The following is a 16,054-nucleotide window of genomic DNA, read 5'->3' on the forward strand; positions in this document are numbered from 1 at the left end:
AAGCAAATGAGGTATGTTTGATGAAATATTTGTAGTTATTGTAGTGATCGAATAATTTCATTAGATTGAAATAAATTGATTGTTCAATCTTAGAATGAGCTGAACGGAAACTAGATATTGAGAATTATTGTTTATGACAATAAATGTGTGACTCATACAAGTTTGGAACTTATGAGATAGAATTTTATACCAAACCAAAACTGAAATAATAAGAAACCTAGTCAAAACAAATACGAATACCAACTCTCACCAAGAAATGAACATAATTTTAATTATGTAGTTATTTGATATGTTTGCATTCGGCATTCCAAGAATATCAAATATTGTTAACAATGCTTTTCAAGCTAAGTTAATGTGAATTGTGGATACAGTGAGAGGTGATATATATTGGTGTTTTACACCATATTTGTTTTCATAGGTTATGGTTCAAAAGTTGAACCAAGTCGTTTGAAAGAAAGTGGTGTTGAGTTATACTCACATCTCTAGGATTCTTGGAATTGGTATGGTCTCAAAAGTTTGCTTCGGGTGGAACTATCTTGTTAAAGATGTTCATACCACCAAAATGAGAAAGAATCTAGTTTCCGCCTATCTTGTTTTTAACAAGATTGAGATTAAAAATTTTGTTGAACTTGATCATTGCACTACTACAATAGAAATGTTACCAATGGAATGTTTGAACCAAATATTATATTATTTGTATGATATGACTGAAGCTTTGGAGTGCAAAATATGTGATTTTATCTTGCTTCTATGAAATTTTTGAGTTAGTGATGAGTATGAGCATGTTGTGTTTTCCTCTAAAATTTCTAAGGATTTTTTAAGTGACATGTATCAAATTTTACCCAGCACACCAAAGCATACAGACTCTCAATCTTGCTAGTTTTTAAAAGCATCAGATGAAATAAAATGTTTGAGAATTTTATAAGATATTTTTGGTATTTCACGTATTCTAATTTGGTGACCAAAAAATGATATCTTCAGTAACGAATTAGGGGATGTTGTCTGCACGAAAAATGTTTGTTTATTCGTCCTCTATATTGTGCCAAAAGGATTTTGAAATTGAATCATTACCTTATTAGTTATGAGCAAAAACGCATAGCGCGTCAAATATGAATTTAGAGAAATTGTTTGCGCTTTGAAAAATAATTTCTAATTTTTGTACGAATGAGGAAACTTTCTAGTTTTTGAATTGGTATTAAACTCTAAAATCTGACGTCTAACGAAGACTATAGAAATTTAATAATGAACGTGGATAGAAATGCAATTTGCATATGTAGCTTCTTAATTTTAGATATTTTTGGTTTTGATTTGAAATTTCATTTTGAGTCGAAAATAGTGGGGGTTCTTTACCCCGTGTATGAATGCTAAACTTTGAAAAGAACTAGTTAGAAGCCTAGAAATTTAGATTACAATATCATTAAGAGTGGATGTGTAAGTAGTAAGACTAAAACGAATTTTGGTCACTATTATTACTTTGTTTGAGATACTTATCTCCTCATAATTTTAATCTTTGAAAAATATTTTAAGAATGAAACGTTTTAGTTTGGAAAATAGAGAAAGGGTAATTAATTTTGATACTTGCTTTCATGTCGCTGAATTTACATTCTTGATTGGTGATATTGTTTCTACTATGTGTGATTTGTTGTGTATCATATGTAGAAAAATAAATTGAATGAGTTAAGTGTTGAATATAGGTAAACCAAGTATCAAAAACTTGGTTGTTCCTATAAAAATGAAATGCGTATAAATTTAATTAGTCATTATTCATTTTGAAACAAGCTTTGAAGCATTTGAATGAGAAACTTGTTTACTTAATTAGTTCAAATGGTTTTAAAATTGACTGACGTGACAAATGCATAAGATTGTTTGTTATATATGCATAAGTGATTTGCTGAACTTGTATTATAACTCGTACGATGTTAATGAAACTGAGAACATGCTTAGTTTATTATTTGACATGAAAGACTTGGATGAAGATAGTGTAAATTTTGAGTTGAAACATTTTTTTTGGATCTATTCCATTGCATTGAAAAAGATTTGTAAAGAAATAAAAAATATAGTCTTTATAAACTAGTTTTCACTCATTTCATTCTAGCATTATAGTGATTGTGATTGTGTGTGATTGTGTGTGATTGAACTATAGAAAGAAAATGAGTATGGTAGCATGGAATTGTTTCTTGCTACGTGATAGACTATATGTATATTACTTCTGTAGTAGGGGTTACATTTGAGCAGATTTACTAATAATCCATGTATGGGTAATTAGTAAAACATTGAGAAGGTTATGAGGTGTCTGAAAAGAACCTTAAACCTAGAAATACACTATCGAAAAATGTTTACCGTAATCCTTTAAGGATATTATTGCTATTTTGATTGAGATATCCTCTCAAATGAATACTCCAAGGGATAGAGTGATTCAGTCCTCTACTAGATAGAGGAAGAACAGACATACTAATCCAATGATAGTACCGCGGCTATCGCAAGAGTTGAGAACCGTTAGTTACAACGGTAGAGTCGATATATAAGGTGATAGAAAGCATTTTTGATGCTATGAGAATGGATTATATATGGTCTGAAAAGAGTTATCGTTGATCCTTTGGCGAAAGAATTAATAAGAAGGTGCGAATACATATTATGGGATGATGTTGATGCCCGTTGAAAATTGAGTCATTTGTGATGGATACCCACCTAAAAATAGGTTCAAACGGAATAACGATTCACAGATGATATGGACATAGTTGTTCTTGGTTGACATCCAACCTACAAGTTAAGATTCCATAAGTAGGTTCAAAAGGTAGTCCCTACCTATTAATGGAAATCCCAAAATGTTGGTTCAAATGGGACGAAATTATGGATAATATGTATATGTAGAATCATGCTTTAGAGAATTCATCCCACGACATGATATACTGAAGCGAGTAGAGATTGAGTTTTTGTTTCTAAAACTCTTAATGATGTCTATATCTCTATTTAGAGTGGGGTACTTAGCTACAGAAGTACTCTTGATAGATTCACCTGTATGGATGTGAAAGTGTGGCCGCTTTCTATGAGAATTTGGGCAGTTCTCTAGATCATTTATTAAACTGGGATTTAAGCACATGGTCGTAATGCGCTGGATTTAGACTTTACACTAGTATAGTTTTGTGTGTGTTATACAATCTTCTTATATCCTAGAGTTCAAAGACTTATGTTCACTCTATGGTTAGATTTTTCGAGTGTCTAACACTATGTAAAGGTTCAAAATTGAAAGATATCTTTGCTTATGCACATTATTATACATATCTTGCTCAATGTTTTAAAAATATAAGTAGGGGATTGTTGGGAATATATGTTTTAAAACATATTAGTTTCCCATTAGAATTGTTTTAATACTCATAAAGGTTTTCATAAAAGAATAAATTAATTATGTCATTAATGTTTTGACCGTTTTATTTTTAATAGGTGTTAATTGTGTGAGTTACATCATAATTAATTTTCATTAAACTATTTTGAAAACCTTTACTATAAATCATATTTTTGGTTGCAAAAATGAAAAAAAGGAGAGTTTTTCTTTTATGACTTGATTTTAAATAAGAAAATGAATTTTGGAGAAAGAAAATAAGTGTGCGAACATCCTTATTTTTCTAAATGAGTTTCTGAGCAAGAATGAAGTGTAGAAGTTTTCACATCCTCTCATCGTGCAAGAGTGATTGTGTAAGAGATTGAACTCAGCTGTTTTATCCTAAGGACGACGTGACATGGAAGAACTGCTTGCACAATCTTGGGTAGAGCCGCGAAACGTCTTAAAGAGAGCGACCTGGTCGTGACTCAGCCATAACATTTTTTATTTGTTTGGTTTTTTCTTTGTGATTGTTTTGCATGCGAATTTCGGCAATTGTTCCAACAACCTCTAACACAATAAACTCAAATTCATCTCACCTGCAATACCAACAATAGCACAAATTTCTTTGTTCTGTAACTGCAATCAGAAAATTCGAGTATAACCCTAATAATCAATTCCAGTAGCGAGCAAAATCATTATCAAAACCAAATCAAAGGTGAATTTTCATAATATAATAAAATCAAAATCAAATCAAACAAAAAACTAAAAGGAAACCAACTGAAACATTACCGGTGAAGATTTGAAAAAAATTCCGGTAGATACTATCGAAGATTAGATTGATACTGGTTGAATCGATATCAAAATCATAAGAAACATAAACTAGTTTCCATATATGAAACAAAAATCGATTCTTCAAGTAGATTGTTCTTATCGATTTCATACAGAAATGGTGGTGGCGATGGCTAAAAGATATTTTCTAGATCTGAAATCAAATTTTTTGTTGATTTTTCACTGAATTCTTCTTCCGTAGTGGTGGTAGGTTGTAATGATGGTGGTGGCGGTGCACTGTTGTTGGTGTTGGTTATGATGACGACGGAGATGGTGGTGGTAGCGATGGAGACGGTGGTGGAGGGCTTCGATTTTTTTTTTCTTTTCTCTGAATGGAGATGGTGATGGAGACGGTGAGGAGATGTAATCGAAGATTAAAGAAGAAAGGAAGATTGAAGGAGGAAGGCTAAATGTGGAAAGAAGAAAAATGTTGATGGACCCTTGATGGACCTATAACTGGAAAGGGGTATTTTTATTGTTTCAAGAGGGTATTTATATAACCCGTCATAATGGAGGGCATTTATATAATTCCCACCCCCAATAAACTGGTATCCATCTTAGCAATGTTAAGAATAAACTGGTACCCATCTTAGTAATGTTACGGATCTAGATCCTTCACTAACCAAGCCTTATTGATTCCCCACATTCTACCCAAGGAGTGACGCATAGTAATTGGTCTGGCCATAATTTAGGGATAGCCCAGGAAATTTAGCCCCAATAGTGCTTGGCTGTGTGGACATAAGCTAGTTTTCATCACACAAAATTCTTTTGTACTCGGTAAAAAGAAAAATTTATAAAGAAAAACACTGTTACAATGGAGTAGGAATCTGTTAATGTGGTTAGAAAACGTGTCGAACGAGTTACGTTTGATACAGGAAGCCATTTATGGCTCCAGAGTTTTTTGCAGCCCTTTCAAGAAAGCACATCTACTTGCACATAAATGCATGGGCATTTTATTTATTTCGTGCACAACCTCAACATAGAGATCGTAAAAGATCTAACCATGGCTGGTACTAGTATTGTCAAACTTCAAATGTCGCAGCTGTTCTTGTTTTTCTTGGAGTTTATGATCTTCACTACAACTTGCTCTCATCCAATTTCTGTGAGTCAGGCAGAGATTTTTGACAGAAAACATGTTTACATGGAGAATGATATAGATCCAAACATACACTTAACATTCCATTGCAAATCAGCAAACAATGATCTTGGCGAGCAAACGCTTTCGTATCAGCAAAACTTCCACTGGAGTTTTCATATAAATCTTGCGAGTACGACAATGTTTTGGTGTAATATGTGGTGGAATGATTTGAGTGGAAAAGGAACGAAAGTGAGTTTTCATGCTTATGAAGCCCAAAGAGACTGGCGTAGAAATTGCAGGAATCACTGCTATTGGTCTTTCCGTCGAGATGGTGGCTACTACGGAGATGGCAAAGATACTGTTTACCTGATGTTCAATTGGAACAATACCCAATTATCATCTTAATCGTTGTACTGGAAAATAAATAAAAATTTACTTTTTTTTTTTTTGTTAGTGTTACAAATTACACTTCAATTTAGCTCATGTAAATCCTTGGAGGGGTGGAGTTAATTGCCCCCATTCATCAAGTATTTATTTGTTCTATTCTTCCCAAGGTTGCTGAGACGTTTGTCATCCCTACCTGACCACACAGACGTAAGTAGGATCCACTGCTTTAAGATTTTAATGGGCAAATGTTGATGGGTAACCATTTTTACGAAGGATCCGTGCACCTTCCTATTTCATCTTTTCTCAAAAAGAACTCATCCTCAAACTTGTCATCAAAAAAAAAAAAAAAATTATTTGAAAAGTACTTCTAGTGAATTGCACTGTAGTAGAAGGTCTTACTACACGGAAATTAGGAAACTTCGCAAAGCAAACTTCTGATCATTAGAAAAGAAATTGAATCAGGCAGTGGACTAGGTGGGTATGTACATATAGGATCTCAAGCATCCAACTTGCAACCAATATTTTACATATCGTACACTTTCCGTCATGAAGGATGATTTTCTTGAAAATTACACACGTATGAGGAGCTAGAGAACAAAAACAGAAGAAAAAGAGAACATCCTAACAATTTCTTAGAAGTAGAGGGTGAAACTGCAAAAACTCAATATATTTGATTTGTAATAAAGAGAGAAAAACACCATAAACCACTCAAAACTAGTCATAAAAATCCAAGGTGACCAAACTTGTGGTACAAAAATCCCACTCAAATGTTGGGATCCATTAAAACTCCATCGTAAACAAAATTGATATAAAAACTCTTAATTTTTAAAAATTGATACAAAAACTCCAAATTTTATGATGAAACCAAAATAAAATTTGATGAAACCAATATTTAAATTTGGAGTTTTTGTGTTAATTTTGTTTTGATGAGATTTTTGTGTTACTTTTATTTTGATGGGTTTTTTGTGGAAAGATAGTGACACCTTTGTAATTATAACTATGGGATCGTTCTTTTCTCCACAAACAAAATCTACCAAGTTTTCTCTCTCTCTAACTTGTCCTTACTGAATTCTCTTTCTCTCTGTTTTTTCCTTGTTATATAATCACACTCTCGCCTTCAACAAATTCCATTTCCTGAAACCCTAGCTAAATTTTCATCTTCTAAGTCTCCAAACAAGGGATTAATTCTTGATCATATTTTCTTCGTCTCAAATTCAAAAGAATGATGAAAGTTCATCCGCTTCCGAAGAAAACAAGTTTAACTTTCAGTTACACTTCTACAGAAACTCAGAGACTCATGTCAAGACAGAAGAAACTTCATAAACTTCCACACGTATTTTCGAAAGTGCTAGAGCTACCTTTTCATTCTGACACAGATGTGATTGTTGAAGAAACGTCTACTTGTTTCCGTTTCATAGTAAAAACAGATGATGATTTTGGTAATGATGTTGTGGCGCATAAGATTGATATTCTTCCTGGTGTTACAAAGATCGTAATTGCTAAAGGAGGAAATAATAATAATAATCTTGTTGAATTTTCTTTGGGTGATTTTGAAATTGATTTATGGAGATTTAGACTTCCTTCATCAACTAAACCAGAACTAGCTAGTGCTGTTTATGTTCGTGGTGAACTTGTTGTTACAATTCCTAAAGAAATGAATTCTGTGGAAGAAGATGAAGGATATGGTGAGATCAGAGGTGGAATCACTCGTTTTATCGTTGTACAGTAAGCTGTAGCTAGCATCATGTTTATTTTGTATTTGCACTTTCTTAATCTTTCGTTGTTCAGTGAATGTATTAAGGTTATTTTAGCAAAAGCCATTTTATGTTGGTCTCTTTTAGTACGTTAAATGTAAGAAATTTCATCTTAATTGTAATCAGAAATGGCTATAAGTCGTTCTGAGCTGTAGCTATTATCTGTCTGAAGTAATTGATGCTTTGAAGGCATTTTCTTTAAGCATTTGGTTTTTGCAAATTGAGAAAGAAATCTCGTTAATGCACCGCAAACTGCTGTGCCTAACATCAATTATCGCATGTATGGAGTTAAATTTTGTGCCCAAAATTAGATTTGCATCCACTAGTCCGATGATAACACTAGTCATTTACATTGAGTTTCCTAAATATAACAGGGTTAGAAGGAACCTAATAAAAAGTTAGTGGAGAAAGATTTTTGTCAGCAACCACTAAGAAAAAGCAATGAAGATAATAGAAAAAGGTATAGTATCTTCTCTTTTGCCTGAGGTAGACTGAGAGTGCATCAGTCAATAGATATGTTACTGACGAACATCAATCTGTTAAGAATATTTTCTTTGGAAGGAAATCCATGTCACTCACATTTCTGTTACAGTTTCATAATGGAATTCAAACAACTAATTAATTAACAGAGAAACAATCAGATTAGAAACACACAATTGAAGAAAGAATGATATGAGTGTGTATATTACACCTATATTTGGGAATCAACCTGATGAACACCGACTGACGAGGGGTATTAGTCCAACGTATGAGTACTACTTATCGCTGTACTCATAGTTTCAGCAAGGTTCCTTATAGTACAACTAAGATACAGTAACATACATGTCCAAGGAGTAAAAGAAGCATTAAAGTTGCAAAATTGTTTGTTTCTATCACTCTTCAGTTCTCAATTTGCAAGCCAAAGTGTGCTTTCAAAGTGTCTTTCGGAACCATTCCAAATCCCTTGGCTACCTTTTCCATTTCTTTGAGTTTCCCGACCTCGATTTTTATCTGATTAACTTTGCTCGAGAAATCATGGATAAGATTATCCACAACTTGGTCTATTTCTGATGACGTTCGTTTAGCTAACTCAGACCTGTCCGTTTCCAGCTGTTGATACAAATCCAAAAGCACTTTCTTCTGAGCATTTAGATTATCCATAGCAATTCTATATTCATCCTCCTGAGATTCTATCAAGTCTGCAAGAACTTTGTTAATCTCATCGTCAAGTTTCGAGGAATCAACCCGGTGGTGATCTGAAGTAATGTATACAGTGGAATCTTTAGGATGTTGACTCTCAACAATTTCCCGACTCCCTAACAAAAATTGTTTCCAGTATGAGATCTCTCCTGCTCTAAAGTTTTGTTTCTCTTAATAACAAGCGAACGATTGAAAACATGTTTTAAGGGGAAATGTAAAAAATAGACTACTACAGTTTTGAAGTGACTAGGTTCAACATTACAATCTTCATTAAGCAAATGTATGATTGCTAAGAGAATATGGCTATCCTCAACTGAAAGACGACTTGTTCCTCATGAGTAACAACCTTACATAATGCATAAAATAAAAAAAATAAAAAGTAGAGTCGTAGATCATGTAAACTACCATGGAATGGGATGAAGAAGCAAACTAACCAGCAGAAACTCCTGAGATATTGTTATCTTCCACATTCCATATCTCGTCAAGACAATTTCCGCCATTAAGCTGATGTGCATATCAAATAAGTTATACCAGCTTCAAAATAAACAAAAACAAAGAATTGTACAAAAGGATGAATGGGACTACAAGTGCCGCATACTTAGAAATAAGATTAACCATCAGAGGACATAGTTTACCTTTGCCAACACCAAATTGGAACGTTTCAACAACTTCTTTGCCTTTTCTTTTCTTGACCCACGCAAAATACAGAATACCATATTTAAAATCTTGTCAATATCATCTTTAGAGTTGTGAGATTCACACGTCTGAAGAATTGGTTCTACATAAGGTATGAGGTCTGTTCTCTTATCACAACGTCGACAGTAATATTCAGCATCTAGCCCAATGCTTCCTCCTATCGTCCCAGCCATGTAAGTGCGAAGAGCACATTCAATATGAGCAATGTGGCCACACACATAATTCAAGTTCTCATTTCCCTTTGCTTGACATCTAATAAAATTGTAACCTTGATAACCTGAATCAATAGTCTTGCAACAAAGTATACAACAACATTCACGACAAAAGCCACTCTCGCTACAGCAAATATCACAATCTGTAGTTGGTAAAGAGCGTTTTTTTGTTGATTGTTGGAGACTGCACTTCTTGTTTCCAACCCTACATTTCATAGTCTCGATCTTTATTTTAGATCCATATGGTTTACGCATTCCACTAGTACTTGCATCTACATACCAATAACAAAATTTAAGAAGTTAATTAAAGGTTCTATTGGAGCAAGTGTTCGTCAAACAATTTAAGTAAGCAAATATAAACAAGGGTTTGGATGACGAGCACAGTTAGTGGATAGAGAGAGAAACAAAATAAACACAAAGACATAAAAGCATCATGTACTACGGAATTTAAGTTAGTTCGTGGCACGAAAACTTGTGAACCCCGATAAACATCAAACGAAACAGAAAAGGCTTCTCATCTATAATGAGAATGATACAGGACATTGAGTGCTACGGTAGAGTGGGGGGTTCTCAAATATATATGAGAACGACATACATGACATGGAGTATAATGGTAGAGGATTTATACAGGGATAATCTTTTTCTCTGATGAACCCCCGTGTTCATGTTCTGAATTCTATAAAATTTTGTTTCCCTTGATTGGCTATAGAGTATATTCGAACTAGTTTAAGGGGTTAAAAGGATAGTTACCGGCACGGCGAATTTAAACCAGAGCCAGCAAACAGAAATAGCGGAGAACAAAAAAAAAAATACTATAAACATCCAAGCTTAAACAAAAGAACAGAAACATAAAGTTATAAGAAAAGAAGTGAAGAGGAAGAGAGAGAAAAAGAAAAGAGCTTAAATCAGCCGAACCTGGGTCATAGTCTGTCGAAGGCATTTTCCAACTAAAAGTAGCAAAGAAGGCATCCAAATCTACTGTAGGATATTCCTTCTTGATAAACTCTAGAAGTGAAAGCTTGCTTGCAAAACCCTTCCTCCCTTCCGCAGTCTTCTGTAAACTTGGCGGAAGATATATGTACCTATCTTGCATGAGCCCATTAGCGTTTTTCCTTTTTCCAGCTTTCCATTTCCAAATATCACCAGGATTAGGCCAATTAGCAGGAGCATATGGTAAGCCTTCACCTGCTTCACCGGATACTACTGGTCTGAGAACGAGGCCATTTATTTCCAAAACAGCCTTAGAGCCACTATTCTCACTAGGAGAACCAGAACCAACCGCTAGATGTTTTGCGTTCATTTATTGACGTAACGATCTCAGATCTGTAAAAACAAAAAGAGCACATGTACATGGTAATCAGAGTTTCAAATAAAATCCTATCCCCATTTCCATCGGAATATTAAATGCAAAAATAAATTTTGGTAATACTTTATACTTGGGAAGTCAGAACTTAGAAATGCCTATAGAACTTCTAGCCAGCGTAGAATCTTAGAACTCTACCTGCTAGCTACAGCACACATTCCTTCAGGCAAAAAGTATCATTGAAGTACAAGTCTCCTAGTTTCTCAACAGTTCTCACCATAGTTTCTTGTTGTCGTAAAAAGTTTATCTGATTAGTCTGACACAAAATCCTTTTTAATCTACTAGGCATGCTTGACAATATCCACCAACGGAAACATATAATCAAAAATGCATACGCGCGTACAAACTAACCAAACAATAGTTTCCATCATATACCATACATCAAATCATATTAGCCTCAAGCATTCGACCACATCTGTGGACTCTAACTCTAACTTAGAACCTGTTGGCATTGATAAATTGATTATCCATAACAGAGTCCACCATTTCTAACAAAACTACTACATGGGCCCCACCAAAGCCAATGAAACTACCAAAAACAACAGACATTCTGATGATTAGTACAAACAAAAATGTCTATCCATCAGCTACGAGAAATTAGGTATTTGAACTCTATATTTTCCTACAAACACGCTATAAATCAAATCCCCACGATAAGAAAAATAAATCCTCAAAATCAAAAAGAAATATCAATTCGCAGTGAAACCTATAAATATTGAAATTTTTACCTGAATCACCGATCAATCTTTGAATTTTCCGATTCGGGCGGAAAAACAAATGAACAAGGAGCAAAAAGTGAACCCTAGTTTTTCTTTTGAAGAAGAGCGAAGAATCTACTGATGAACCCTCTTTTTCTTACTAAAGGAATCAGGGAGGGAAGGCGTGTGATTAACTATTTCAACAAAAGAAACCATTGGTGGCCCAATTCGTGTTACCTAGCGCTTGATGGAAAAGTAGGTTCATTATAATACGACTAGTTTCACACGAGTGCACAATGAACATGCAGTTTGAGCAGTCCAATTTTCTATACCGAAGATGCATAAAAATGGATATCGAATCTGACAGCTTAGAAATACAAAAGTATTATGTTATTATGCACCTAAGTATGTGATAGCAGCGAGAATGATGGGAGTTTTATATTTTGTGAATAAAATACAATAATTCAACATTATAAAACTTAGCTATTTTTGAGAAAATTGATATTTACCTCGGAGGATGATATATGTAATGATATTGTGGGTCTTCTTGTGCTAACGAATCCTAATAACAGAATAGGGAGTACCCACAGAAAACCCTCCCGCGCTCAAATTAGCAACAAAGTTTTTCACAATAGTTTTGAGTTTGATTTCTTATCTTTTTGCAGGGTTTGTGTCTTCTTGTATTTATAAATAAAAAAACCCAAGTTCTCTAAATCATAAGATTTTCACAGGAGCTTTCAGAATTTGATTTCCTATTTTGCAGGGTTTGTGTCTTCTTGTATTTATAAATAAGAAAAATCCTAGTTCTCTAAATCATAAGAGGATGTATTGGATATGGGTATTGACTATTGAGGCCCATGGGCATTTAGTGGATCGAAAATAATATTCTTGTCCCATTAGTCCATATTCGCAACTCGTTAGATTTTGTTGGACCATCCCGTTGACAGCGATAGTAATTTGATGATTTTCATGTAAATGGGGTGTTGAGTGCGCCATCATGTTTTGCCACGAGACTTATTTTATTTGGTACACATAACATTGTAGACAACTTGGTCTAAATAATTGGACAATTGTGATCAATCTGGGCAGATTATCTTTTTTTTTATAAGAAAGAAATTTATTAATACTTCAATAGCAAAGTTATACAAAAGATAATTTGTCCTCCAGAATTCAGCAATCGACCTTGAAGATTGAGAATGGAAAAAAAATGGAGACATCTACGAGAACTTCATCGACAAAGGTATGTGAAGAATGGATATCCTATTTACTCACATTTTCTGCAATTCTATCTGCTAAGACAATGTCGTATGACTTCAGTATTATGATGAATATTCCAAAGATTAAAATTTCAAGTTGAAGCTAGTACTTGATAAAACTCAAGTTATAAAATCAAGCAATGAAGAACTTATCACATAAGAGGTTGACATCAATTTATTGTTCAACATATCGTAATTGCTTAAATATTCCATAGGAGTCATCAAGTTAGTTTTTTTATGTTTACAAACTGACTTGGTCAATGCACAAACTTGGAACTTATAAATAATAAGAATTGATTAATTATTCTCTTATCAACTCGCGTATACAAATTGATTTGGTCAGTTTGCGAACTGGTTGATTTTGAGACGTTTTTGGATACTTTTAATTCAACAAGTACACAAACCGATGATTTGGTCAGTCAGCGAATTAGTTGATTTTAAGAGGTTCCTGGATACTTTTTATAACTTAATTAGTACCCAAACTAATCTGGACAGTTCGTGTACTTATAGATATGAAAATTTTCAGAACTCCAAGACGACAATTTTTTCACAAACTGTTTTGGACAGTTCACGAACTGATTTAACCTTTGAGAGTTATTAAAATCCTTGAATGCTTGATGGTTCGCGAACAACGTAACCATTGTTCTTGAGATAACCTTTTGTTGCACTTATATCGATAAAGACACAGGTGCACGTTATTCTTTGTAATTCAACGAAAATTTGTCTCATGCATGCATGTTCAATCTATGTTGAGAAGTTGAGATTACTTGGTGCTAAAGCAATTCGTAAACATGAAAACTAGTTCACGAACTCAAATTTGATTGTAATCTACCTAGTCATGTTCATTATTATCAATAGAGGATTGTATGCAAACTAGAATCTCAATTCTGGCACCTCTATGTCCTAGTTGCGGCTAGAATCGTCATTTAAAAACCTAGGTTTCTTCGTGAAACTGTATTATCTTACGACTTTTAAAGTCTTCACTAAGGGATTCGTGAAGCCCAGTCAGACTATCTTTTACCTGATAGTTCTTGATATCTGGAATCTTATCTTGATCATCGTAATTCTTGTTTATTTTAAAGTTATGTCTCTTATGTTATACAACCATTCAAGAATTATCGATTAGGAAATAAGATTGATAGAAATTTACAAAGTACCCTGTGCCTCGGATTTTTAATTCCACGAGTATCATATCTGTTAGATTGATCTTGTGAAGTAGATCGATTAGGAATCTATAAATCCGTATAAAGAGAGTAAGCTATCTCAGTTGTTGAGGTTTGATTGATATCTTCTTTACCTTGAATATCCTTCATAAGCAAACAGATTTCCATTACCTTGATTATATATCTTTCCGAAGAAAATCAATAGGTTATCTGTTAGAGGAAAAATAGTTAAAAGTCTTCGCTTAGGCCGAAGCGACTCCTAGGGATGTAAAGAACGTCCGCAAAGGGAATCAAGTATATGGTATCACGTTGGGTCCAGAGACAAAGGAGCAAGGCTGACCTGAATTGCTCGGAGGGTCTATTCGGCCTCAACTACATTCCATCCCGAAGTCTTATAGTAAGTTAGTTTCTGTAGCGGCTTAATATAGTGTAATGTTCAAACTGGATTAGGTGCCGAGGTTTTTAAATAAGATTGTAGTTTCTTCACTAACAAAATTATTGTGTGTGTGTATTTACTTTTCCACATTAAATTTTTTTACACAGGTTCTCCTTTAAGATTAAAATAAAAAAAAACTACAATTAAGAATTAAATTTAGTTATTTCAAAAATGATCGTAAACCACAATTTAATGGAGATGATCAGGAACCAACCATAACTTCAGTTCTAAACAGTCTGTTAGCACAAAATGATTTTCATGGGTATGATTTTTATTCTTCACAAAAACAAACTCTAACAACTCATGTCTCAGAACAAACTCGCATTATACATGTTCATTTTCAGGATTATGTTTTAACAACTAATAATAATGATTCTGATGAAGAATTTGTTTGTTATACAGCGTTTGGAGATTGTGACCTTATATCTTGTGAAAATGTGGTACAAAATTAAGGTTATGCGTGATTGATGAAATTCGTTCCATTGAGAAGAATGATACTTTAGATATTGATTTTCTTTCTCTAAGAAATAAATCTATTGGACTCAAATGGGTGTATAAGACGAGATACATGCCTAATAGTGGTGTGACTAGTGTCACAGATTGAAGGCGCGGGTGGTTACAAAGGGATATGAACAAAATCCTAACATTGATTACTATGGAGTGTTTGTACCGTTAACAACACTTGATACCATTCGTCTTGCATGGCAGCTCAAAAGAAAAAGAATTACATCAAATGGATGTCAAATATATATTTCTTAAAAGAACACTTAGATAAAAAGTGTATGGGGACTAACTGATTGATTATGCGAAAAACAACGAAGAAGAAAAATATTTCAAGTTAAATAAAGCTCTTTACGGGATTAAGAAAGCATTGCGAACATGATAACTCCAATCGATTATTACTTTCTTTATCATGGTTTCTAGAAATGTCCTCATATAACAAAAATATACTTTTGATGGAGATTTATTTAACGTGTGATTGTATTTAAATGATTTACATAAAACAGTTCAGCTATATTGACCCGACCATCCACCGATATTGTTTCCACTTTTCCACCGCGGTAATCTAGCAGTGTGTGGTTTTTAGCGGGCACCTCCGCAGTCATCCGATAACAAATTCCCAAGAAATCACTCATTTCTAGATTATTCTCTCCTAAATATGCTTAACTACTGAGTTTTTTACCAAGTCTGGAACCAATTATGATGAAAATGCCTCGGTGTTGTGAAACGGAAAACTATTACTTATATTCCAATCGACGAACCGTACTTTTCGAATCGGGTATTAGAGTTGTCTCCGGCTTCAGAATATACTCAATCCCAGGTCTCTGACGTTTTTTGTCATTCATGAGGCCAATACCTAAACCCAACCCCTCCAACATATTCTCTCACCCTCGAAAGGTCACACGTTGGTTGCTCTGGTACCATATATAATGATCTAACCCTCCACCAATATTGTTCCCATTTAGCCAAAGTGGTTATTCTGCAGTGTGGCGTTTTTAGCGGGCACTGTTATGATCATCCAGTAGCTGCTTCCCAGGATGTCACCCATCCCTGGATTACTTCAGCCTGAGCACGCTTTACTACAAAGCTTTTCCCAAATTTGGGGCCAATTGTGCCAAAACTGCCTCGGTGTTATTAAAGGAAAAACCATTACCTATATTTCATTAAGTGAACCCAACCTC

At 34.1% G+C, this 16,054-nt stretch overlaps 2 protein-coding genes across 4 annotated transcripts; one reads left to right on the plus strand and one right to left on the minus strand.

The window, feature by feature from the left end:
* The first annotated feature begins 6,837 nt into the window (after positions 1-6,837).
* LOC113350735 lies at positions 6,838-7,344 on the plus strand. The gene has a single exon (XM_026594859.1). The coding sequence runs from the start codon at positions 6,838-6,840 to the stop codon at positions 7,342-7,344; it is 507 nt and encodes a 168-aa protein (XP_026450644.1).
* A 627-nt stretch (positions 7,345-7,971) lies between these two features.
* Positions 7,972-11,736, minus strand: LOC113347136 (protein OBERON 2-like). Of its 3 annotated transcripts, none has more exons than XM_026590728.1 (5): positions 11,548-11,736; positions 10,372-10,779; positions 9,184-9,728; positions 8,983-9,052; positions 7,972-8,547 (listed from the first exon to the last, which is right to left on the minus strand). In XM_026590728.1, the coding sequence occupies exons 2-5, from the start codon at positions 10,754-10,756 to the stop codon at positions 8,249-8,251; spliced, it is 1,299 nt and encodes a 432-aa protein (XP_026446513.1). In that variant the 5' UTR covers positions 10,757-10,779; positions 11,548-11,736; the 3' UTR covers positions 7,972-8,248. The 3 variants fall into 3 exon arrangements, with proteins under 3 accessions (XP_026446513.1, XP_026446512.1, XP_026446511.1); XM_026590727.1 differs by having other exon boundaries at positions 7,972-8,604; XM_026590726.1 differs by having other exon boundaries at positions 7,972-8,664.
* Positions 11,737-16,054: the final 4,318 nt, after the last annotated feature.

This window comes from Papaver somniferum, chromosome 2 (assembly GCF_003573695.1).
Source record: "Papaver somniferum cultivar HN1 chromosome 2, ASM357369v1, whole genome shotgun sequence".
NCBI lineage: Eukaryota > Viridiplantae > Streptophyta > Magnoliopsida > Ranunculales > Papaveraceae > Papaver > Papaver somniferum.